Source organism: Podarcis erhardii (genome assembly GCF_964252035.2).
Source record: "Podarcis erhardii genome assembly, chromosome: 16".
NCBI classification, from domain to species: domain Eukaryota; kingdom Metazoa; phylum Chordata; class Lepidosauria; order Squamata; family Lacertidae; genus Podarcis; species Podarcis erhardii.
This window is the reverse complement of record NC_138514.1, coordinates 38,346,481-38,371,216: the sequence shown is the minus strand read 5'-3', so window position 1 is coordinate 38,371,216 and position 24,736 is coordinate 38,346,481. Positions and strand designations below refer to the sequence as shown.

The 24,736-nt window shown below is 51.7% G+C and overlaps 2 protein-coding genes and 1 long non-coding RNA gene across 3 annotated transcripts in view; 1 reads left to right on the top strand and 2 right to left on the bottom strand.

Moving 5' to 3' along the window:
* The window catches only part of SLC13A2 (solute carrier family 13 member 2), a 29,894-nt gene extending 25,766 nt beyond the window's left edge, over positions 1-4,128 (bottom strand). Inside the window, exon 1 of the mRNA XM_081843740.1 lies at positions 3,912-4,128. Coding sequence (XP_081699866.1) covers positions 3,912-4,004 — 93 coding nt within the window. The 5' untranslated portion in view covers positions 4,005-4,128. The remainder of the gene's footprint in view (positions 1-3,911) is intronic.
* Positions 4,129-17,185: 13,057 nt separating this feature from the next.
* On the top strand, positions 17,186-23,647 carry SLC46A1 (solute carrier family 46 member 1; the record flags this gene model as incomplete). The annotated part of the gene is made up of 5 exons (XM_081843741.1): positions 17,186-17,518; positions 18,871-19,723; positions 20,725-20,808; positions 21,746-21,902; positions 22,838-23,647. The coding sequence occupies 5 exons, from the start codon at positions 17,186-17,188 to the stop codon at positions 22,917-22,919; spliced, it is 1,509 nt and encodes a 502-aa protein (XP_081699867.1). The 3' UTR covers positions 22,920-23,647.
* LOC309331526 lies at positions 23,044-24,008 on the bottom strand. The gene is made up of 2 exons (XR_014151884.1): positions 23,938-24,008; positions 23,044-23,901 (listed from the first exon to the last, which is right to left on the bottom strand). It is a non-coding gene; the product is annotated as an uncharacterized lncRNA (long non-coding RNA).
* Between the last annotated feature and the right edge of the window lie 728 nt (positions 24,009-24,736).

Genomic DNA, 24,736 nt, shown 5'->3' with positions numbered 1-24,736 from the left:
AGAGTTGGAAGGGATCCCAAGGATCATCTAGTCCAACCCCCTGCCTGCAATGCAGGAATATGCAGCTGTCCTTTATGGGGATCGAACCTGCAACCTTGGCATTAATCAGCAGCACGCTCTAACCAACTGAGCTATCCAGGCTGACTTGCTTAAAGCTTTAGGAGGGTGAATAAGAGCTTTATTCTAGAGCACCTGTCTGGCATGCAGAAGGCCCCAGGTTCAACTCCCAACAGCATCTCCAAGCAGGACTACTGAAATCTCTCATCTGAAAGCCTAGGGAGTCACTGCCGGTCAGTGTAGGCAATGCTGAGGTAGATGGACCAATGGACTGATTCGGCCTTAAGCAGTTTCCTATGTTTCTATTGAAACCATCCATTTATCCAGAACCATGAGGACTAGAATCTTACTGTGTTTCTAGTGGGATGAACCAGACATCTGTGCTAGAGCATTCACAAAGGCTCCAGGTTCAATCCCTGATGGCATCTCCAGGTAGGGCTGGGGGAGACCCCCTGACTGAAATCCTGGGGAGCTGCTGCCCGTCTGTGCAGGCAATACTGGTACCTAAGAACATAAGCAGAGCCTGCTTGATCAGGGCAGTGGCCCATCTAGTCCAGCCTCCTGTCCTCATAGTGGCCAACCAGATACCCCAATAGGAGACCCCCAGGACCCAAGCATAAAGGCCACTCTCTGCTCCTGCAGTTCCCAGCAACTGGTATTCAGGAGGCAGAAGCGAGCCATCCTGGCTAGCAATCCTCAACAGCCCTCTCCTCTTCCATGAATTTGCCCAATCCTCTTTTAAAGCCATTCAAGCTGCTGGCCATCATTGCCTCCTGTGGCAGGGAGTTCCACAGTTCAGCGATGCTCCATGTGATCGACGCACCTTCCTTTCATCTTCCCCGAATCTATAATCTAGATCAGTGTTTCCCAACCTTGTGCCTCCAGCTGTTTTTGAACTACAATTCCCATCATCCCTGACTAGCAAGACCAGCAGCAAGTGATGATGGGAATTGTAGTCCAAAAACAGCTGGAGGTACAAGGTTGGGAAACACTGATCTAGATCATGGGTAGGCAAACTAAGACCTGGGGGCCGGATCCGGCCCAATCGCCTTCTAAATCCGGCCCGTGGACAGTCTGGGAACCAGCGTGTTTTAACATGAGTAGAAAGTGTCCCTTTATTTAAAATGCATCTCTGGGTTATTTGTGGGGCATAGAAATTTGTTCATTTCCCCCCCTCCAAAATATAGTCTGGCCCTCCACGAGGTCTGTGGGACAGTAGACCAGGCCTCTGCTGAAAAAGTTTGCTGACCCCTGATCTAGATGGACCCCTGGTCTGACTCGGTGTGAGGCAGATTCCAATGTTCCTGAGGGCCAATTTGGGGAGGTGGGAAAAGCGAGCATCTCTGCTCTGTAGCTCAGCACTGAAGAAGCTTCCCAAAGTGGGGGTGTTGTGCTTTCAGAAATATTCAGGTGATCATCTCAGAGGGTGAGGAAGAAGCCACAGCTTCTGCCATGCAAGGAGTGTGGTCTAGTGGTTAGGGGCATCAAACTGAGACCTGGGAGACCAGAGTCCCCAATCTCCGCTCCTGGGACCTTCCTATCCAAAGGTCAGGATTTTGCAGTGGGTCGGGAGTGGGAGTGTCCTCCTCTAAATCAAGGCTTGGCCCATCTGGCCCAGGGAACCCTCTCTCCGGTCTATTTGCCCAGCATTCATTTCTTTTGACACCTTCCCTGCAGCCAGAGTCCCTTCACACCTGGAGGGCAAGACGGGGACTGAGCTGGAAGGGGTCCAAGCAGGAAACTCAGCGTCCAGAATGGGAGCTGGCTGCGGTTTGGCTCCGGGGCCAGGCTGCTTATATAACTGGGAAATGGGCACGAAGGCAGCAGCAGCAGCAGAGTTCAACGGAAGGAGGTGGTCCTGGTAAAAATGCCGTCCTGTGCCCAAATTGCTCCAGATCACTGAGGACTAGACTCTTGCAAAGGCTGGGGTTTTGAAGGAAAGGACCACAGCTCCGTGACAAAGCACCTGCTTCGCCTGCAGAGGGTCCCAGGGTCAGTCGCTGGTGGCAGGGAGTACCTGGGGAAAGCTGCTGCCAGCCAGTGCAAGCACCACTGGGTGGGGAACAAATGTCTGACTCGTGTGTTCTTTGGGGGTTGCACTAGATGACCCTTGGGTCCCAACTCTACCATTCTATGATTCTTAACATACTACAGTTCCCAGGATTCCTTAATGGGAGGCGATCATCTGCTACCAATGAATGGTGTAGTTTATTTTCTCCAAAACACTGGGTTTTACCTGCTTTTCCAGGCATCAAGCTATTTTTCCTTTCCTTTCCTCACAAACGCCTCTTAACTTTTCTCTACTTCTCTCTGAAGGTTCCAGCATAGGAAGCTGCTGCCCGGGAATGAGGCAGGGACTCTTTGGGGAGAATACCTGGTGTTGCTATCAGCACTGCCACTGGGGATTGTACCTGGGACACCATCCTTCATGCCAAACAGGTGCTCAGCACCACTCAGCCCTTCCCTCAAAGAGGCGCTTTGGACTGGAGCAGGTTATGGGAGATGGTTCCACGGATGCTGGGGGGGGGGGTGCAATTTGAAAGGCTCCTGCAGCTGCCAAACTTTCTCCCTGGATCCTCCTTGGAGTTTGAAATATGAAGGCCACTGCATGCAAACCCTCCGAGTTGCATTCCAAGGCACACAGAAACCCAGGCTTGACCTTAAACTGTGGAACACCCTGCCACAAGAGGCAGGGATGGCCACCAACTTGGATGGCTTTAAAAGAGGACTGGGCAAAACCAGAGGAAGAGAAAGCTAGTGCTTCCATTTCTCCCACTTCATATAGACTCATAATCGAGGTGGAAGGGACCCCAAAGTTCACCTAGTCCAACCCTCTGCAATGTAAGATTCACAACTAAAGACACTTTGCTCCACCTGCAGGGCTCTCCCACCTTGTTGGTTCCCATTTCATTTAGATTCCCGGCCCTGCACACTGTGGCCGTCAGGTTAGAACAGGGGTAGGCAACCTAAGGCCCATGGGCTGGATGCGGCCCAATCGCCTTCTCAGTCCAGCCCACAGACAGTCTGGGTGTTTTTACATGAGTAGAATGTGTCCTCTTATTTAAAATGCATCTCTGGGTTATTTGTGAGGCATAGGAATTGGTTCATTTCCCCACCCCCCAAAAAAAATATAGTCCGGCCCACCACAAGGTCTGAGGGACGGTGGACCGGCCCACAGCTGAAAAATGTTGCTGACCCCTGGGTTAAAAGATGCTTGGAGGGCCTCCAATTCCTGTTACGTATTATGTTAAATTACCTGTCACATCTGCCCTCTGTACAGCGCAACACCAACAGGGGCTTATCGGCAGCGTCCCCAGCAGTTGTTGCTCCTCCTGCTGAAGAGGCAAGCTGCTTTTCAGGTGCCACAGTTTGAGGTGGCTCCCCTCTTCAGCGTGTTCCGGAAATGGCAAAGGAAACATTGCTTCTTCGGAACATGGTGTTCTCTCTCTATTGTTATTGCCGTCTTTGGGGACTGCCTGGAAGATGGGGGGGGGGGGTCCCTCTGCAAAGGGACTGTGGTGTCACAACCTCGACCCCCCACTTTTCCTCTGGGAGCGAAACCCTGTGCAGCTCAACAGCTAATCCTTCACCCTAAGCACTGCCCATAAAAGAAAACTGTGTCTTGATGGCTTCATTGCTTGGATCCTGCAGCCGCTGGGACAGGGCAAGGGAATCTCTCCTTTGTTGAGTGACAGGCGGCCCTCTGTCATGGATGCTTGAGATTCCTGCATTGCTGGGGGTTGGGATAGATGACCCTCGGAGTCCCACCCAGGTCTACAATTCTAGGATTCTGTGAATCCCCGACGACTCTCCTTTTCCATGGCGAGGGGCACAGGACCCAGAGAGCGACTTACCTTGTAAGGTAGGACCAGGGGCAGGGGGAGAAAGAGGAAAGGGGTCAGCAGGACGATCAGGTAGTTCCTGTGCGCCAGAATCTCCCTCCACATGATGATGGGGGACGCTGCCTGCCTGGGGCCGAAAGGAGCTCTGGATCTCGCCTCCGAGGCTTTATAAAGGCTCCGGGGCACCTGGCAGCCGACCTTGGCACCTGAGCGCCCTCCTGCCAAGGAAGAAGAATCAGGAGCTGCTCGAAATCTTCCCAGGGAGAAACTCCTGCGCGCTCGCCAAGTTAACTCTTTGGCAGCCTCCCAGTTCAACGCTCTCCGGCGCACACCTGTGACTCAGGTGCGCGGATCTCGTTCTCCAGGTCGGGCTGGCGAAACCCGCCTCCAAGTTCCCACGCGCGGCAGCTGGCAAGAGCCTCGGCGAGGCGGCGGCGGGGCCGCTTCAGTTTGTGGGCGTCTGCTGGCAGCAACTTCCAGGCCAGACTTGCCGCCCCCCAAAAGTGCCGCCCTCCAGAAGTTTGGGGTCCGGGATGCAGATGCTCCCCGAGACGCATGGGAGGTGTTCCCAAAGATATCGGGAGGCGCACCACCAGGCTGGGGGCAGGCTCGATGGGGAGGATGCGCCTGTAAGCCGAATTGCAGCCCCAATACACACACACAGCGCCTTGGCCTGAAACCGTGGAACTCACTGCCACAAGAGGCAGCGGTGGCCACCAACTTGGAGGACTTTGAAAGAGGATTGGGCAGATTCGTGCGGAAGGAGAAGGCCATCAGTGGCTACTATTAGCCACAATGGCTGTGCTCCTTCCACTGTTGGAGGCAGTGAATGCGGGGGTAAGGAGGGTCTACTCTGCATTTTCACACGTTCAGCTCCATCGTGAACTCCTGAATGCTTTCCAGAAGTATGAAACTTCTTTGTTTTGCTTTTTTTAAAATTCTGCACGTGTAATTTGAAATAAAAATGGGCTGCAAGAGACTTTCTGTATTCTTATTTTTTAGGGGGATCTGTTTTTCTCTTTTTTGCATGCTGTCATTCACTGGAGGGAATCAGCAGCCACTTCCCCCCCAGATTAGAGGAGCGACACTGCCAGTAATATTTGCAGAGCCCCTTGCTCTTTCCCCAAAGTCCCCTCCCTGTTTGACAACAACCCTGGGAGGTAGGCAAAGTTTAGATACAGGAATCTGGTCCAACCTCTGCCAACATTAGGCAACATTAGGCATTTGTATTGGTTCAGTCTAACTTTCGGCCCCAACCACAAAACTTTGGAACTGGAATTGGTCCCCCCCCCCCCATCTCCCACAAAGCTACAGTTCCCAGGTTTCTGGGAATGGGTTAAACCAAGATGTCTGTAATATAGGTAGGGGAGGGAGAGGGAGAGGGCTGTGTTTATTATGGGATGGGTGATCATGCAGAAAATATTATCACAGCCTGGTTGGCATAGAATGGCGACCTGCATTCTCCCCTTCACTTACCCACCAATTTAACCTAGAATTAACCTTTCGAGGAAAAATCCAATGTTTATTATTATTATTAATTATCTGCTTCATGACCAAGTTATCAAGCAGGGCACAGTGAGATAAAATAGCAAAGATTGCAAACTCAGGAAAACACCAGAAGAGTCTTGCGGGATCTGGCCTGTGGCTCCTCCAGCCCATCCTTCTGCGCTCACAGCAGGCGACCAGATGCCTATTATGGGAAACCTTCAAGCAGGATCCAAGCACAAGAACCCCCTCTTACGAAGGCAGAGCAGAGCCCTCGTGGCTAGAAACCATTGACCATAAAACCTGCATTTTTAAAATTTCAAACCGCGCCTGCTTTGCAATTTCTGAACGACTCTGTTATTTTAACTCCGCTTCTGGAAGTACCTCCACCTCCAAGACTAAATTTAAAATAATAGAACTGTAGGGTTGGAAGGGACCCCAAGGGTCATCTAGTCCAACCCCCTATAATGCAAGAATATCAGCTAAAAGGGTCCCATTTTGCAGGCTGGGGTTAAAGGTGGAGCTTCCTGGCTCTACTTCTGAAGGGCGGCATACACACCATATCTTATCACACACACACCCCAAACCCCCCCCCCCATCCTGGGAACTATAGTTTACTCTGCACTGTGCTACAATTCCCAGCACCCTGTAGTTCTTGTTTTGGGGAGGAAGAGCTCCCAATGTACTCAGAGCTTGCCCTTCTCATCTGGCCTCTATCTGCTCGTGGTGGGAGGAGGTCCAAATTGGGGATTCCCTTTCCTTGTGCTCCTGTTGCAACCAAGGAAGGTTGAGGAGGGGGTTAATCCCCAGAGAAAGACACACCCTTCTCCAACACTTGATCCTCGGGGTGCGGGTGCACGTGCAGAGTGGGGCGGGTGTCGCAAGGCCCCGTGTGCCAACTCCTGGGAAAAGGACAAGGAAGTGAAACACAACTGCATGCTTTCTCTGTAAGGGCTGAAACTGAATACCCAGAGGCAGCCTCCCCTCTCACGGCATCGCCCCGCTCGGCACCTAAAGCACGTTCAACGCACGCTCAAATAATCCCAGGAACTGTAGCAAACTGTATAGCGGTTTGCCGGCGGCGCCGGGATCCTCTGCGTACGGAGCATCCTCCCGGGCGTCACGACGCCTTCCTTCGCCCCTGCTCAGACCCACCAACTCTCCTGGCTTTACCGGGTCTTCCTGGATCACAGAAGGCAACCCCGGCTTCTGTTTTGGTCCCAGAATGTCCCGTTTTGGGGTCCAGGGCTCTGGTGCAAGTCCTGGACCAAGAGACACTCCCTCGGATGGTCGTCAGCAGCGTCGCATCAAAGCACTTTCCCGTCCAGAGCTGTGGCACGACTCTGCGGATATTTGCCAGAGCGCCAGGCGAGAGCGGGCGAGCAGGGGGTGAGGGTGGGGAGGGCAAGTGGCAAGAGTGGGTGGGCAGGGGGTGTCCCAAATTTAGTTAGGAAAAGTTGGAGCGTGTGTGAGTTTTGTGGCTGAGCAGGAATTTGAACCCTGCTCTCTCCCGGGTCCCTAGTCCAGGAGTCCAACCATTACACCCCACTGGCTGTGTTTTTAAGCCCGGGAGCCACATTGTCTCACGGGAAATGTTTTGGGGGCCAGGGTCAGACATGAATGGGCTGGGGGCCAAAGTGGGTGGAGCCAGAGGCAAAAGCAGCAGAGGAACGGATGTGACTCTAACCTTTGTACGTTAGATTATATTTCCAGCCGCAGGAAAGTTAGAGAGGCACATCTCCAGGAACGCGAGGCAGGATCACAGCTCAAGGCCGCATTCCATCCAGCAAAAACATTCAAAAAGGGGGCAGAGCAGGGGCGACCGGGGGTGTGGCCTGGAGAGAAGGGGTGTGGCTTAGGGAGAGTGCTGAGGTCCAGATTGAAGGGCCTGGGGGGCCAGCTTTGACTTCCAGGACTGAGGCTTCCCATCGCAAGAGCTCTTTCTCGCTCTCTCACTCTCCCTCTCTCTCGCTCTCTCTTTCTTTCTCTCTCTCTGATCTGATAATTTCCTTATCTGACGCCTTTTGCAACATTATGGTGCAAAGTCAACACATTATGTAAGATCATAAATCCATTAAAAATATCCCTGTAATAATTAAACCATCAAACTTGTGAGTGTGTGAAAGAGAAAGAGAGATCACATCCCTTTGCTCTGCTTGGCTGAGGTTCATGTTCCAAACAGATCTTTCAAGAAGCAAACGGATGGAAGAGGGAGGGAAACAAAACCTGCCATCCCAAGGGTGAGCAGGAAGCTGGATCCTGTCCAAGGTCATGGATTGTCTGGGGAGGGGGGGTGGCTTTTTGCTTTCGCTCCCCCTAGCCCGCTCCTCTGCAGCCACACCTTGGAAACCACAGAGGCCTCTGCAGCTCAGTTACTGAACAAAGAAATAATAATTAATGTGTCGTAGTGGTGCCAAAGCCAGGGGGGTCTGGGGGTCTGGGCACCCACCACTTTTTTGTGCTGCCACACACTGCCTGCTGCCATTACTGGCTGCCACCTGACCTCTGGTGCTCCAGGGTGGCAATGGCAACTAGATCAGGGCTAGCAAATCTCCAAATCTCCAAATCTCCTGGTCTGCCCCACAGAGGACCCTAAGGTCCATGAACAACCATAGTTTAGAGGTCCCGGGCCCTAAGGAAGTCAGACTATCCTCCACCAGGGCCAGGGCCTTTTCAGTGATGGCTCCGACCTGGTGGAATGCTCTGTCCCATGAGACCAGGGCCCTGCAGGATTTAACTTCCTTCTGCAGGGCCTGTAAGACAGAGCTATTCCACCTGGCCTTTAATTTGATTTCAGCCTGATCTTTTATTTCCCTTCTCTTCCCTCCCCCTCCCCTTTTATGAAGATCACCCACTCTGAGACCCCACAGCTAATTCTCCCCTGGCCTCCTTGCTGGCCCAAGTAGGACCAATTCAGCCAGCTAGCCCTGGGGATTATCTAATGCTTAAAGGTAAAGGTTCCCCTGACCATTAGGTCCAGTCATGGCAGACTGGGGTTGCGGCGCTCATCTCGCTTTACTGGCCGAGGGATGTGGCCAGCATGACGAAGCCGCTTCTGGCAAACCAGAGCAGTGCACGGAAACGCCGTTTACCTTCCCACCAGAGCAGTACCTATTTATCTACTTGCACTTTGACGTGCTTTTGAACTGATAGGTTGGCAGGAGCAGGGACCAAGCAACAGGAGCTCACGCCGGCGCGGGGATTCGAACTGCCGACCTTTTGATCAGCAAGTCCTAGGTTCTGTGGTTTAACCCACAGCGCCACCCACGTCCCTATCTAATGCTTATTTCCCCTAAATTGATTTTTGAATTTTATTGTTATTCATGTTTTTACACTGTATTTTATGCTGCTTTTATAATTAAGTGTTTTAAATTTGTTGTTAGCCGCCCTGAGCCAGGTTTTTGAACCGGGAAGGGAGGGGTATAAATAAAAAATTATTTATTTGTTTGTTTATTCAGAGCAGGAGAGTTCACAACCTCCTTATGTTTTCTCCTCTCCAGCACCTTTTGTCACCAGAGGTGCTGCCAGGAAAAGGAACCTGGGACCTTTGACCTGCAAAGCAAGGGCTCAGCCCCAGAGCCGTTGCCCCACGTTGGCCCTCCATGTGGGGCGTGCACAAGGCCAGTCATTGTGCAAAGGATCCCAGAGCTCGCGCCCTCCACTCTTAAGGGCGTCACAAGCACAAACATCTGTCTCCAGCCCATCCTAGCCGGTAATGGGGTGGTTGTGATGGTTTTCATTTCCTCCAAATGAACTCTGCGCCTTCAGAGCTGCTCAGGAGGAAGCCTTTTTCTGCTCCTATAGCAATTATCACAGCCCTGCTCCCCTCCGAACAAGGCGAACATTGCGCTCTCCGAAGGACAATGCCAGTCGCAAGAGTGTTGCTCTGCCCCTTCACCAGAAGCCAAGAAACCTTATCATAAATCAGCCTCATAAATTACTTCTGGGAATAATAAGGAGAAGGGGAGGAGGGCTGTCAAACCTTGAAAAGGGATCATTTATCTTTTGCAGCTGGGAGCAGGGCCAAGGAGCAGAGTCACCGCCCGGGAGTATTTATTTATTTCGTAAAACTTATATGCCGCTTGTGTTTTGTTTTTTAAAGTCGTCAAAGCGATTTACGAGAAGATTAAACAATAAAACCAAGGAAAAATCGCAGCAATACTTTAAAACACCAGAAAAGTTAAAATACTAAGAACGAAACTTGCAGCGGCTTTATAAGTGCCTGGAGAGGCTTGTCTAAGCAAGAATGTTTTAAGCAGGGGCTGAAAAGAATGCAGGGGTCTGCTTGATATCAACCAGGTGAAGAAGCTCCATGGCCACCAGAAATGTCTTCTCTCAGCACACCCCTGTGGCCTCATGGGTGTTTCTGGGCCCCAATGTTAGAGGACATTCGGCACAGAAACATGTGTGTATACCTTTAAGAAGTTTCTGGGATTAATTGGCTGCAGCTGGCCGTTGCTATAAAGGAAAAAAGCTGAGTTTTGTAGCCTGCCTGCAGGAATAACACCCACCAGAGTTTGTGTTTATTGTTTTGCAATAAAGTCTTCGTTTTAGTTTGGGTTTTTACACCTATGTCTCCTGGAGTCACTCTGTCCTCTGCCACCAGCTGGAAATCCCCCTCCAACACCCAACCCCAGTTTTCCTCAGTGGCCAGCATGGCCAATGGTCAGGGACAATGGAGCTGCAGCCCAAGAACATCTGGAAGGTCCAGCAGGGCCACTTCCACTGTTTCATCAAGATCATCAGAGGCTCTCCAGATCTAAGTGCCCAACTGTGCAGCACAGAGTTAAGCTGTGGAACTCCCTGCCACAGGATAATAATAATAATAATAATAATAATAATAATAATAATAATTTATACCCTGCCTATCTTTGGGTGGCTCACAACAGAATACCAAAAGCACAATAAAACATCAAACGTTAAAAACTTCCCTGTCAGGGCTGCCTTCAGATGTCTTCTAAAAGTCAGGTGTTAGTTTATTTCCTTGACATCTGAAGGGAGGCTGTTCCAAAGGGTGGGTGCCACCACCAAGAAGGTTTTGAAAAGAGGATTTGGATCTTGAGCTTGTTTGGAGGTTCTAGCAGGGGAGCGCAGCTATTGTATACCCTTGACCGAAGAACGGTACACTCCTTCTATCTGGGATGGTTGTCGTCTTCCACGGAGCGCGTAGCTTCAGGAGGGATGCACATGGAGTGGTGAGGAAGGAAGGGGACACCCGCCTAGCCAGCCAGATCAGCTGAATCAACCCTGGCACTCAGTGGGGTGACAGATTCCCTATTAAAGATTATATAAGATTTTGCAACTACTGGACTCTTATCAGGAAGAAGAGGACAAGGCCAGCCCTGGTTTTCCAACAATATCTTGGAAATGGAATTGAAATAAGTAAACCGCTTTGAGGTGTCCTTTACAAACAAGCAGTGCATAAACTTTGTGAAATAAAATTAATAAAAGATGATGGAATGAACCTTCAGAAAGAAAAAGATAAACTTATGCAGGATTAAGCATTCTGAATATATATGGGTCAATTAAATTTTTTAAAAAGACAATTCTAATATAAACTTTAAAACCTTAAAATGAAAAGATGTGATGTTGGCATTGAAAAGTGTAAAACCTCTTCCGGGTTAGCGCCTCCGGCAATGGCGGAGCTCCTCCGATCGGGAGGAACTTGCTCCGTGGAAAGCAGGGTCTGAACCGCCACGGCGAAGGCGGAGACCCTTGGAAATCACAGGCGGAAGAGCCTGTGAACTTGGGATTCGCCTGGCACCTTTTGCACCCCCCTACTTGTGGGGAGACCCGGTATCGGGAATCCGGAGCGACGTGGGGTGAGTGGCGCGGTGCTTTGAATTGACCGCTTCTTTCACGGAGTGAAGCCGCATTGCTGCTGCCGGAGAGTGCTGACTTTTTCCTGTGGACAATTGGATTTTAAACAACAACCCGTGAGTAGAACGGAAAATTGGATTTCTAAATACTTTAATTTGGCATCGAACGGGGAAGGCTCAAAACAGGAAGTCCACCTCCCCTTTTTGTAAATAGACTGAAGCAAAGTATTCGTAAGCTAAGGTTTTGGAAAGTTTCATGTAAAGTATCAAACTTCCATTGATTGAAACTATAAAACCCCCCTTGGAAGCAGGGGAAGAGGGGAAAAATTTTGACCAAGCGTGCCTGCAGGAGAGAGTGGGAAATTAAACTACCACGTCTCTGAACCTGGGAACGGGCTGCAAAAAGAAAAAAAAGGAAAAAGTCCATTGACAGTGAACAGTACATACTGTATTTGACAGCTAGCTACAAGAGAAAGATACTGTTTCCATTGTCCGCTTCTGCGTTTTAAAAGAAGAAAAAGTAACTGAAAATGGATACTTTTTTTCACCTTTGGAACTGTATTGGAAAGGACTGAGTTTTTGAAACAAGAGTGGAGTGGAGTCATCCAGCTGTAAGATAAGGACTGTGAGAAACCAGAATTTGACCTTGAACATCCCAAGAATGTCGGCTAGGGAAGATTTAGTGTCTGCACTCTATAAGACAAATTATTTGCTGGAAAAGCTTCATAAACAGATAGATGCTATGGCCACTAATGTTGTCATCTTGGGATCAAAAGTGGGTATCAACACAGAAGTTGTCAAGGATCCGGCACAGGAATTTATCATGACTGAACAAATCGTTGAGAAGGAGAAGGAGAAAGTTGCTGTGGTCGAGCCTAGAGTAATACAGGGGGGAGCCTTGACCTTGCAGATGCAAATTGAGGATTACAAATTGAGGCCCTTTATGACTGAAACTAGAAAAAGCCAGATTTTGAAGATTGGAGCCTGGCCTGGTCTGGAAAAGGAAAGCTGGAGAGATTCCCTAATGCAGGGATCAATTGACTTTTGGGATATGGAGCTGGGTCAGGAGGAGATTGGAGCTTCTGGGTCATTTGGATTTGGAGGACTTTTGAAACAAGATTTGGAACGCTTTATGGATCCTAGCTTTAACTATGGAAATCTGGCTGCCCTGTTAAGAAGGAATTAAGGCATTGTTGGGATAGAGCTCCCCCGAGATCTGCTTTTTAGTACTAAAGATTATGAAGAAGACCGGCAGAAGGGACGTGAAGGAGAGTTAAGAGCCTCGGATATAAGATCTCCAGGTTGATGGACTTTTTGGAGTTGACAGAAGGGACGGCAGAGGCCGAGACCAGGGAGAGGAGACGGTGGAAGAAGATTGGGAATTTTAAGTTTATATTTGGAAACTTTGTAAAATTTAATGAGAGAAAAATCGTGGATTGAAATTCTTATGACCCTAGTGGAAATGTTTTAAGAGTTTAAGTTCAAATAGATATATTAATTTTAAGGAGAAAAAGAGGGAAAGGATTTGCTGAAATATTTAATTGAATTAGAATACAAATAAGGGAGGTGGGAGGAGGTCAAGGAAACAAGCAAATAAAAGATATACTATGTGAAGGCTTGATGTGTTTTTTGCTTTTGTTTTTCTTTTTTCTTTGACCTTTTTTGTTTCTCTTTTTTCTTATTTGTATGGTTTTTTAAAAAATGTGATACATTGTTTTGTTTTTTGTTTAATTTTGTTCAAAACCTTAATAAATATTATTTTTTTAAAAATAGAAAAGTGTAAAACCTGTGTGTGCTTCTCCATTAAAATATTTCTAAGAATTCAAAATAAAATAAAAAGAGGATTGGACTCATTCACAGAGGGGGAGAGGGCAACTGAGGGCTGCTAGCCACAATGGCTGTGTTCTGCTCCATGGTCAGAGGCTGATTTCCCCTAACACTTGATTGGCCACTGTGGGGACAGGGCACTGGACTAGGTGGGCTCTTTGTTGTTGTTGTTGAGTCGTTTAGTCGTGTCTGACTCTTCGTGACCCCCTGGACCAGAGCACGCCAGGCACTCCTGTCTTCCACTGCCTCCCGCAGTTTGGTCAAACTCAGGCTGGTAGCTTCGAGAACACTGTCCAACCATCTCGTCCTCTGTCGTCCCCTTCTCCTTGTGCCCTCCATCTGTCCCAACATCAGGGTCTTTTCCAGGGTGGGCTCTAAGAATTCCAGAAGAGCACCTGGCTGCACCTGGATAAGGCCAAAGGGTCTAACCCAACATTCTCCCTGTGACTCACCAGAAGTCCCAGAGGGAAGAATTCCACAAGCAAGGCCTGAGGGCAACAGTAGCAAGTGTTCCCTGTCACCTGGCATTCAGAGGTAGACTGCCCATGGGCATGGAGGTTCTGCTATCACAGCAGACATCTGGAAGAAGAGCCTGGCTGGATCAGGCCAAAGGCCAAATGGCCCCATTGACAAGCGGAGGTTGGAGTGTTGCCCCAGTGGGAAGCGCACAAGCAAGGAGGACCTGAGCTCAACAGCAGCAACTTTCTCCACTTGCGATTCCCAGTGTTGTAAACAAAAATTGCCCTTTTCCCTTATGGGGGTACCCAAGAGCCCATATAGAGTCCTTACGTAGTTCCCTATTGGCAGGAGAAAATAACAGAGGCCAACCAGAGAATATTGGGAAGCAAAGCAGCTAGTGAGCCTGATCTTTATTGATCTCTTGCAACAGGGTCCTCACTCACACGCAGGAGGGAGGAGGAACCCAGAACAATGGTGCGCAAGGCCTTATAAAGACTTTTGAAATTGCCACCCTGTAGATCAAGACCACCCCCAGAAACATCATACATACATCACAGAAGGGGTGTAACCTAAGACCACCCCTTAGATAAATCATACCTACATCACAGAAAAGGTGGTCTAAAACAGAAATTTGAATGTTGTTTTTCTCCTGTTGTTGTTTATCTCCTGTCTGGCACGTTACTTGATTGAATTGCCTGGGGAGCCTGGCCAGTCTTTTGTAGTGATAAATACCGGTACTTAGTTCCTGGGCCATGTCGCAGGCTCACACCCTATTCAAACACAGACATACCCTTAAGACAGGATTTGTGAAGGAAAAAACAATGGGGAGGCTTGTCCATTTTCCTTTGACCTTGCAGAGAAAACATTTGGTAACTTTGGGACAGTTTGGGAATCAAAAATGGTTCCAGGTTGATCTTCCTGTGCTGATCTATGTATGTGCTTGGTTGGTACACTTATAAACATTTAACATATAACTAAGACTGAGCCTTGGGCTTGCCGATCAGAAGGTCGGCGGTTCGAATCCCCGCAACGGGGTGAGCTCCCGTTGCTCGGTCCCTGCTCCTGCCAACCTAGCAGTTCGAAAGCACGTCAAAGTGCGAGTAGATAAATAGGTACCACTCTGGCGAGAAGGTAAACGGCATTTCCGTGCGCTGCTCTGGTTCACCAGAAGTGGCTTAGTCATGCTGGCCACATGACCCGGAAGCTGTATGCCAGCTCTCTCGGCCAGTAAAGCGATATAAGCGCCGCAACCCCAGTCGGCCACGACTGGACCTAATGGTCAGGGGTCCCTTTACCTTTAAGACCTCAAAATTCCTATCAGACCAGCAATTCAGAGGTAGACTGTCCCTGGGTGTGGAAGTTCTGCTGCCACCGTAAACCTCCATATGGAGAGCCCTGCGAGTGGATCAGACCAAACCAGATGCTCAGAACCTGAGTCCAACAGCAGAAACTCTCACCACTTGAGATTCCAGCATTTACCGACTCCAAGAACAGAGCCTGGAGAACAGAGCCTTATTTTCCACAGCCGGATTGCCTGACCCCTTTTAACCCTTAGCTGTCCCGAGAGAAAGGAACAGCTGCTTCCCTGTTTCTCAACCTCCTGTCTCTTCGGAAGCGCTGAGAGGAGCACATAGAGTCCCTGGCAAAAGTCAGGCCCTGCAGTCTGCAATTATGGGTCATAAATGCCTGGTCGGGTTCACTGGCTGAGGCCGGGGAGGGGCTCTCTGCACCCTGGCCCTGCTTGCAGCCTCAGCTGGGTTCACAGCCCCAAGGAACAAGGAGGGCACGACCACTGGGCTCTGCCCCCAGCACACCCGCATCTCCTCAGAGGGCAAAGAACAGGCTCCAAAGCCACACGGAGGCACCTCCTCACACCTGATTTTTAAGCAAGAAATCCATCAGGATGGTTGATTGAATCCTGATACGTTCAAAGGAGAAGTGCAGGAAAGTCTCTCAGCTACTAGGGGGATGTGTAAACACTTTTATTGTTCTTTGGGGAAGAATGTGGTTAAAAGGTGTTGGGAAGAACTGGGGTGATTGACAGGGTTGGGTGATGGGCTCATGTTTCTACATGACAAACACTCCTACTTTGTGACATATTTGTGATGTCTCAATGATGCTGTTGAAAAATGTACTGTATTATGGGAGAGGTCTTAGAAGTTCATGCAACCCCATGCTCAGGGGTTTGTGTGTTTGAACCTTGTTGCGACAAATAAAAATCAGGTCTACTGACCACTATTTGCCTCTTTAACTTGGCTGGAGACTCCTTCTTTGCTGTCCCAGAAAGACCCACGGGAAGTTGCACCCCAACGTGCTGGGCAGGGGAGTAAATCCGCACCCCAGGATTTTTTCCTTATCAAGGGGTTGGTTTTGCTCTCTGTGTTTTTCTTGAAGCTGTCGAGCGGTGAAAATCACTGTGGTCAAAAACCATTTTGGGATGTTGATCTTGGCAATCAAGGGCTATTGGCCGTGATTTCTATGCTCAGTCTCCACCTGCAGAAGCATTAACCCTTCTGAAGAGCAGGCGCTAGAAGGCGCATCAGAGGAGAGGGCTGTTGCACTGGGATCCTGCTCGCAGCGTTTCCCACTGGCCACTGTGAGAACAGGTGGCTGCACCAGAGGAGCCCCCTGGGACGTGATCCAGTGGGGCATATGTTGTTGGCCCATCTCCATTAAATGTTCAGCTTTCATTCTTTTTAAGGAAAGCAATGACAAACCTAGATAGCATCTTAAAAAGCAGAGACATCACCTTGCCAACAAAGGTCCATACAGTGGTACATCGGGTTACATACACTTCATGTTACATAAGCTTCAGGTTACAGACTCCGCTAACCCAGAAATAGGACCGCGGGTTAAGAACTTTGCTTCAGGATGAGAACAGAAATTGTGCTCCAGCGGCACGGCAACAGCAGGAGGCCCCATTAGCTAAAGTGGTGCTTCAGGTTAAGAACTGTTTCAGGTTAAGAACGGACCTCCGGAACGAATTAAGTACTTAACCCGAGGCACCACTGTATAGTTCAAGCTCTGGTTTTCCCAGTAGTGATGTATGGAAGTGAGAGCTGGACCATAAAGAAGGCTGATCACGGAAGAATTGATGCTTTTGAATTCTGGTGCTGGAGGAGACTCTGGAGAGTCCCATGGACTGCAAGAAGATCAAACCTCTCCATTCTGAAGGAAATCTGCCCTGAGTGCTCACTGGAAGGACAGATCGTGAAGCTGAGGCTCCAAGACTTTGGCCACCTCATGAGAAGAGAAGACTCCCTGGAAAAGACCCTGATGCTGGGTAAGATGGAGGGCACAAGGAGAAGGGGGCGACGGAGGACGAGATGGTTGGACAGTGTTCTCGAAGCTACCAGCATGAGTTTGACCAAACAGCGGGAGGCAGTGGAAGACAGGAGGGCCTGGCGTGCTCTGGTCCAGGGGGTCAGATACAACTAAACTACTAAACAACAACAACAACAATGCAGCCAAGTATCTAGTCCCTATTAATCGAGGAGAGAGGAAGCCAAGCACGCAGGCAGGATTCTTCCCAGTTCCCCAGGCTCTCTGGACGCCGTCGTCTTGCCGTGGCGTCACGGCAGGTCCGCGAGAGCCGCGGCGCTTCCCTTTCCGGCGGCGGCGGCGGCAGCGGCAGCAGCGCCTTCCTCCGCCTTCGGCGCCCCGGCCGCCTCCTTCCCTCCCTCCTACCGACCTGCCATGGCCCGCCCTTCGTCCTCGCGTCGGGCCAGGCGGAGCTGGTGGCCGCTCCGCCCCTTGGTCGCTGCTGCCGCCGCCATGGCCGAGCAGACGGCGGGACCCCCGGCGGAGCCGCCCGGGGACGAGCCGGAGCCGGAGGAGGGGGCGCGGCGGGCCGGCTGCGCGCGCCCGCGGGCCGTGGAGCCGGTGCTGCTGCTGGCCACGCTGGCCATGGGCTTGCAGGGTCCGCTCTGCACCCAGTACTTGTGGGAGCGCCTCGGCGCCGGGAACGGCAGCGCCGCCCGGCAGGGAGGAGGATGCGCCAACGGGAGCGGCTCCGCGAAGCAGGAGGAGGTGCGTCGCCCTTCCAGGCGCAGGCCGGGCCCCGAGGGACTCTCCGGGCGCCTTGAGGGCCAGGGACCCCGGTGGGTGCCCGGCGGCAACGGGCAGCCTCTTCCCGGGAGCTGGGGCTTGGCTGGGGTAGACTGCGCCTGAACGGGGAAGCTCACCGGGCAGCCAGGCTCTCTGCAGCCGGGAAGGTGCCTTAGAGCCAGGCACGTTCTTGCTCCATCAGGATCAGGACTGCTTGCACAGACTGGCAGCAGTTCTCCTCTGGGTTTCAGGCTGGGGGTCCTGCTGTTGTTGCTGCTGCGTTTGTTTCTCTCCCACCTTTTGCTCCAGGCTGGGACTCGAGGTGGGACTACAGATAAAAACAAACGCAGAAACACAGATAAAATAGGGAAAAGCCATTAAAAAGTTTTTAAATAGGAACTGAATAGAAACCACATATTTAAAAGAAAATGAAGAAAAATGTTTGAGTGTATAAAAGATAATAGGGGGTCTGTGGCTTTTTTTGTTCTTACTTTTATTATGTATTTCATGTTTTTATCTTGGATTTTAATGCTGGGAACCAACCTGAGATCTCTAAATGAAGGGCGGTATACAAATTTTAAAAGCAACAACAACAACAACAATAATAATAGCAGCATCAGCCTTTATGGCATGCCTAAGAGACTGCAGACGTATAGACCAAGTCAGACCCTCTGGACTCCCAGCTCAGTATTGCCTACACTGACTGGCAGCAGCTCTGCAGGGTTCCGGGCAGGGGACATTCCCAGTTCTAAGATATTTATTTATAATAGATATTTATATACTGCTGTATCGTAAAAATATATCACAGCGGTTTGCAACAATGTAAAAACATAAAACCGTACGATAAAATAGTAAAAAAATGAAACTGAGTTAAAAGCAAACAAAGAACAAAAAGCAAACACCAGCCAACCCTTGTATTCTTCATGGCCTGCCTTGACCAGGCGGAATAGAAAGGTTTTTAGTAGGTGCCCGCTGCATCTCCAGTGGCAGGGAGTTCCACAGGACCCTAGAGGCTTGGTTTCTTGTTGTTGTCGTCAAGTGAGCCGCACCATGGGTGATCTCAGTGAGCAAGCTGGGATAGAAGGGTTCAGACGACCCCTTAGGGATTGTAGACGCAAGTCGCTTGGGGCTTTGTACATTAACGCAAGACCCTTGAACGCAGCTCGGCAGCAGGTGGGCATCCTTTGTTCTTGGCCAGTAGCTCCCGCCAGCAATCTTGCCGCACTGGTTGTAGCTTCCGAACCAGGCCCAAGGGCAGCCCCACAAAGAGCGCCTTGCAGTAGTCCAGCTCCCTCCTCCGGCCTCACGGCCCTCTGCCTTCCTCTCTCTCTCAGGAGCTGGAGACCCTGGTGGCCCACTGGAACCTCTACCTCAACCTGGCCGGCTTCCTGGTGGGCCTCTTCTCCGTCACTCTGCTCGGCCCCTGGAGCGACTCCGCGGGGCGCCGCCCAGCCCTCGCCCTCGCCTCGCTGGGCATGGCTCTGCAGGTGGCCATCTTTCTGGCGGTGATGTCCCTCCGGCTCCCCGTGGGCTGGCTCCTTCTGGGCCGCATCCTGGCCGGCCTCTCGGGCGACTACAACCTCATCCTGGCCGCCTCCTTCGCCTACGCAGCTGACGTCAGCGACCGGCAAGGGCGCACCTTCCGTGTGGCCGTCCTGGAGGCCTGCCTGGGCCTGGCAGGGATGGGCGCCAGCCTCCTGGGCGGGCAGTGGCTCCATGCCCAAGGCTACGCGGCTCCCTTCTGGCTGGCCCTCTCCGCTAGCCTCGCCGCCGCTTTCTACGCCGCCATCTGTCTGAGGGAATCGGTGGTGCCCAGGCGGCCCGCCAGGCTCCTCACCCTCCGACATTACACCTCCGTCCTCCGCCTCTATGCGCCCAGCGCCCAGGGCTGGGAGTGGCGCAAGCTGCTCCTCTACTCCCTTGCCTTCTTCCTGGTGGTCAGCGTGCATTTCGGGGCCTCGGACCTGCTGGTGCTGTACGAGCTGAGCACCCCGCTCTGCTGGGGCTCGGAGCTCATCGGCTACGGCTCGGCCGCTCACTACCTGGCCTACCTATCCAGCTTGTTAGGGCTGCGCCTGCTGCAGACCTGCCTCGAGGACGGCTGGGTGGCCGAAGCTGGCCTGCTCTCCAACGTCCTGGGCCTGGGGACGATCGCGCTGGCGAGCAGCACACCCCTGATGTTCACAGGTGCTGCTCCTGGGAGAGGAGGCGTTGCTTGAGGGTTGGAGAATTGGGGCACCCGGCGGTCATCTAGCCCAACCCACCGGCCGCGCAGGGGTCGCAGCTAAAGAGTCCCTGGCAGATGGACACCCAGCCTCTGCTTAAAAGCGTCCAGGGAATGGGAGTCCATCTCCCAAGCAGCTGTGTAGAATAGGAAGCTGGACCAGGAAGCTGGACCAGGAAGCTGGCCTGATCCTGCTGCCGGGCTCTCCGCATGGAGACCTACTGTGGGAGCAGAACCTCCATGCTCGGGGGCAGCCTACCCCTGAAGACCAGACGGTGCAGGAAGGAAGAACTGTTGCCCTTAGCTCCTGCTTGTGGGCTTCCCGTGGGGGCACCTGGTAGGCCACTGTGGGGACAGGGGTTTGGGCTAGAGGGGCCACTGGCCTGATCCATTTTGTTCTGTGCTACGTGCCCTCAGTGTCGGGAGGCAGCGTGCCTCTGAATTCCTGCACTGCGGGGGTGGGACTAGATGACCCCTGCATGTGCCTCCACCTCGGGAGATTATAAGATGGGTGGGAAGTTCAAGCGAGGAGATCACACTCAGGACCCAAGCGCAACTGCGGCCTTCCCTTTGGGCTATCTGGCTGCCACAGGAAGCCATGCTAGAATTGCAGAATTGTAGAGTTTGGAGGGAACGCAAGGATCATCTAGCCCTCTGCAGTGCAGGAATCTTTTGGCCCAACTCGAACCCAGGACCCTGAGATTAAGCATCTCCTACCAACAGAGCTCCTTGGGCCTGATCCAGCAGGCTCTTATGACGCTCTTGTGGAACCTCCAGGCCCAGAGGCAGGCTATCTAGATTCCTAGAGAGCACTGTGTCCCCCCTCCAGTGTCAGAGACAATCAGTGTGTCTGGGTCTCAGTTGCTGGGACATCCAAGGACACTTAAGTTTGCCCCAAACTGAAGTCTGCCATGTTAGTTCATTTCAGTGGGTCTCTTCATTTTCTTTCTCCTTTCCCCAACAGGATATGGCCTCCTCTTCCTCTCTATGACTGTCACGCCTGTGATCCGCTCCAAGTTATCCAGGCTGGTTGATGAGAAGGAGCAAGGTAAGCAGAGCAAGGGTTCAGTGACCCACAGCCAGATCACCTGACCCACAATGCATTGGGGCAAACATGGCCAACAGTTAGGACTGATGGGAATTGTAGTTCAGTAATATCTGGAGGGCCAAAGCTTCTCACTGCTACCATAAAGACTAGAGACTTAGACAAAAACAAACTCAAAAGTTCCTAGTCCTCGTGGCAGGAGTGGGAAGCTTTGGCCCTCCAGCTGTTACTGAGCTACAACTCCCCCCAGCCCCAGCAAGCCTGGCAGAAGACAGAGGATGGCGGGTGTTGCGGCTCAGCAATGTCTGGGAAGGGGCCAGGGCTCCCCACTCCTGTCTTGTGGGCGCAAGGAGGCGCTCGGGAGCATGCCTGCCCAGGTGGCAGAATATAAGATTTGCAGGGGGTGGCAGAGGGCAGAGATCCCTTGCCCCACATCTCTCTCTCTTCTCCCACGAGCAAAATCCTTAAATAATTGCACTGGTAACGAGCTGCAAGAATCAGCGGTTGTGCATTTACTGGAGAAGCACGACATGAGTTTCAGGCGTTGTTTGAGTGGCTGGTGGGAGTCGTTTCTCCAGCAGACTTGAGGGCCTCACCTCTCTCCCAAACACCCCTCCTGGGTAGGCTCCCAAATCAGCTGACGTGTGTGTGTGTGTGTGTGTGTGTGTGTGTGTGTGTGTACATCACAGAACTACAGTTCTCAGCACCCTGGGAAGAGCAGAGTCCTTCATAAGATGGTCTCTCCTTGACTGGAGAGGTCAGGTGGGCCACCTGTCAGGAATCCTTGAGCTGCAATTTCTGCATTACGTGGGGTTAGACTAGAGGACCTTTGGGGACCCCTTCCAGCTCTATGATTTTATGAAAACACCCACCGTTTGGGGTTGGGGGCATGCCCGCTGGGTGTCCCATGCGTGCTTCAGCTCTCTGCTCTCCCCTCCAGGCGCTCTCTTTGCTGCCGTGGCTTGCGTGGAAGGTCTCTGCTCGCTGGTGGCCACAGGGGTCTTCAACTCCCTTTACCCCGCCAGCCTCTCCTTCATGAAAGGCTTCCCCTTCCTCTTTGGGGCCGTCATCCTCCTCGTTCCAGCCGCCATCATCGGGTAAGTCCTCCTCTCTCCATCTTGACCATCCTGGCATCGCACGGTCACCTCAAACCCCATAAGAGCCGCCTGGCTGTGGCTGAGTCAGGCCAAAGGGAGCCCTAGTGGCAGCTACTCAAACTGCAGCGTGACGACAGCCTTCCGTTGTTATTTATATAGGAAGAAATGGGATAAGAGTAGAAGGATAGCCTGGCTTGTTCAGGCAAAGGGGCCCATCTAGTGCAGCCTCCTGTTCTCACAGAGGCCAACCAGACGCCCCAATGGGAAATCCAAAAGCAGGATCCAGGCACAAGAGCAACTCTCCCCTCCTGGGATTCCAGCTGCCTCCAGCCATGGAAGCGAAGCAGAGCCTCCTAGCTAGGAACCCTCCAGAGCCCTCTCCTCCTCCATTCATTTGTCTAATCTTCTTTAAAAGCCATCCAAGTTGTTGGCTATCCCTGTCTCATGTGGGAGGGAGTTCCACAGTGTAACTCTGCACTGTGTGAAGAAGTCTCAAATCTTCCATCAATCAGTTTCATTGGATCTCCACTAGTTCCAGTGTTGAGAGAGGGAGGGACAGTCTTTTCTATTCACTTTCACCCTGCAATGCAGAATTCTATAAATTCCTGTAATGTTGCCATTTAAACTAAAAAGTCCCAAACACCACAATTTTTCTTCCACCCCCCTTGATATCCGTTTGGGCTGCCCTTTTCTGAAACATTTTCCAACTCTGCAATGTCCTTTTTGAGGTGAGCAGCCAGAACTGTACATAGTATACCAAATGCAGTTGTATCGTGGCATTATAAGAGCTGCAGTTTTAATTTTTGTTTTCCTAATAATGCCTGGCCTGGCACTCGCCTTTTCCGCAGCTGCTGCACGCCCTGGGCTCTATCGGCTCCATTCCTCGGAGGTCCTTAACTCTGCCCCTTTTCTCTCTCCCCCCCTCCCCGCCCCAGGTGGATCGAAATCCAGGACTCAAAACCTGACTACAGCCACTTTGCCGACACTCCTGGTCCGCTGCAGGAGGCGGAACAATGACCAGCTGAACCTGAGTTGCCACCCTTCCGGAAACCAGCAGCTGATCTCTGCACATGCCTCTCCAATGACTTGAAAACAATTTCCTCTTGGCTCTTCATGTTTGGCCTTTTAATGTAACTTGGCGGGGGGGTTAACTTTCCTCTGAGACATGCCTTGATCTCTGTGTTACTGGATTGGGTGTGTCATGAGGACTAGAACCTTTCTTCAGATCTGTGGAGCTGGAAGTAGGAATCCTAACCAGGGAAGTGAGAGTGAGAGAGAGAGTGTGTGTTAGTGGGCTTTGTGTGTGCCATTTACATTGGCTTTTAGGGGAGATCACAAAGAAAGCCCCCTTTTCTCTCCCACGAATCTCTTCCTTGCTCGTTCTGGGGGTATCACCCACCCCAGCAGTGGGGAGTATTTTCCTTTCCCAGTGGGGCAGCTGCCACTCTTTCCAGCCCTGTCTGTTGCAAGAGGATTCCTGTCTCCAGGAAACGGAGAGACAGCGAGTTCATCCCAAGATAGCAGGCTCCTAGGATGGGCTTGGGTGCCAAGGGGGAGGCAGCCCATCTCTCGATGACAGCTGACCCTCCTGTGCCAAGGGAGGTGGTGCCCCCCTCCCACTCAAGTTTGCTTCCCCATTCGTACTTGGAGGGGAAATTGCTGGTGGGAAATTGCTCCTGGCCCCACCTGGGCGAGGGTGTCCTCAAAGGACATGTCGCAATAAAGTTGGAGGTGTGTGCTGATAAGATGCTCACTTCTCTCTTTGCCCTTTTGCGGCACGTTGGCACTCTGAGATGTGCCAGCTGGGGCCCTAAAGAGCGGCCTTGGAGATGCATCTCAGCCTGGGGGGGGGGGGGAGGGAGTGTTTTTCCACTCCTTCCCCTGTCCTTCTGCACCCAGAACAGATAAGAAGGAAGAGCTGGCAATTCAGGAACATCATGAGAACATCAGAAAAGGCTGCTGGGTCAGGTCCAAAGGGCCCCACCGAGTCCAGCGTCCTCTTCTCACAGTGGCTAACCAGATGCCGCAGTGGGACCGCCCCCCAGCAGGACCCAAGCGCCCTCTCCCCTCCTGTGATTTCCAGCCCGTTTGCATGCAGGATGATGATGAAGAAGAGTTTGGATTTGATATCCCACTTTATCACTACCCTAAGGAGTCTCAAGGGATGCAGGATGCTAGGACCTGCCGATTAGAAGGTTAGCGGTTCGAATCCCCATAACAGAGTGAGCTCCCGTTGCTGCTAACCTAGCAGTTTGAAAGCACATCAAAGTGCAAGTAGATAAATAGGTACCACTCTGGTGGGAAGGTAAATGGCATTTCTGTGCGCTGCTCTGGTTCGCCAGAAGCAGCTTAGTCATGCTGGCCACATGACCCGGAAGCTGTACGCCGGCTCCCTCGGCCAGTGAAGCGAGATGAGCGCCGCAACCCCAGAGTCAGCCATGACTGGACCTAATGGTCAGGGGTACCTTTACCTTTTAAGGAGTTTCAAAGCGGCTAACATTCTCCTTTCCCTCCTCCCCCCACAACAAACACTCTGTGAGGTGAGTGGGGTTGAGAGACTTCAGAGAAGTGTGACTGGCCCAAGGTCACCCAGCAGCTGCAGGTGGAGGAGCAGGGAAGCGAACCCGGTTCCCCAGATTACGAGTCCACCGCTCTTAACCACTACACCACACTGGCTCTCAAGGATGTCCTTGCAGGCAGACCCAGTGGTCTGGCTCAGTACAGAGGCACCTTCCAAGTGACCCATGAATCTGGTTCTTAAAATTGACTGGCAGGGGTGCAAACTGCAATTATTGGGGGTCATCAAGACCAAGGCCCTGAGTGGGGGAACTTGG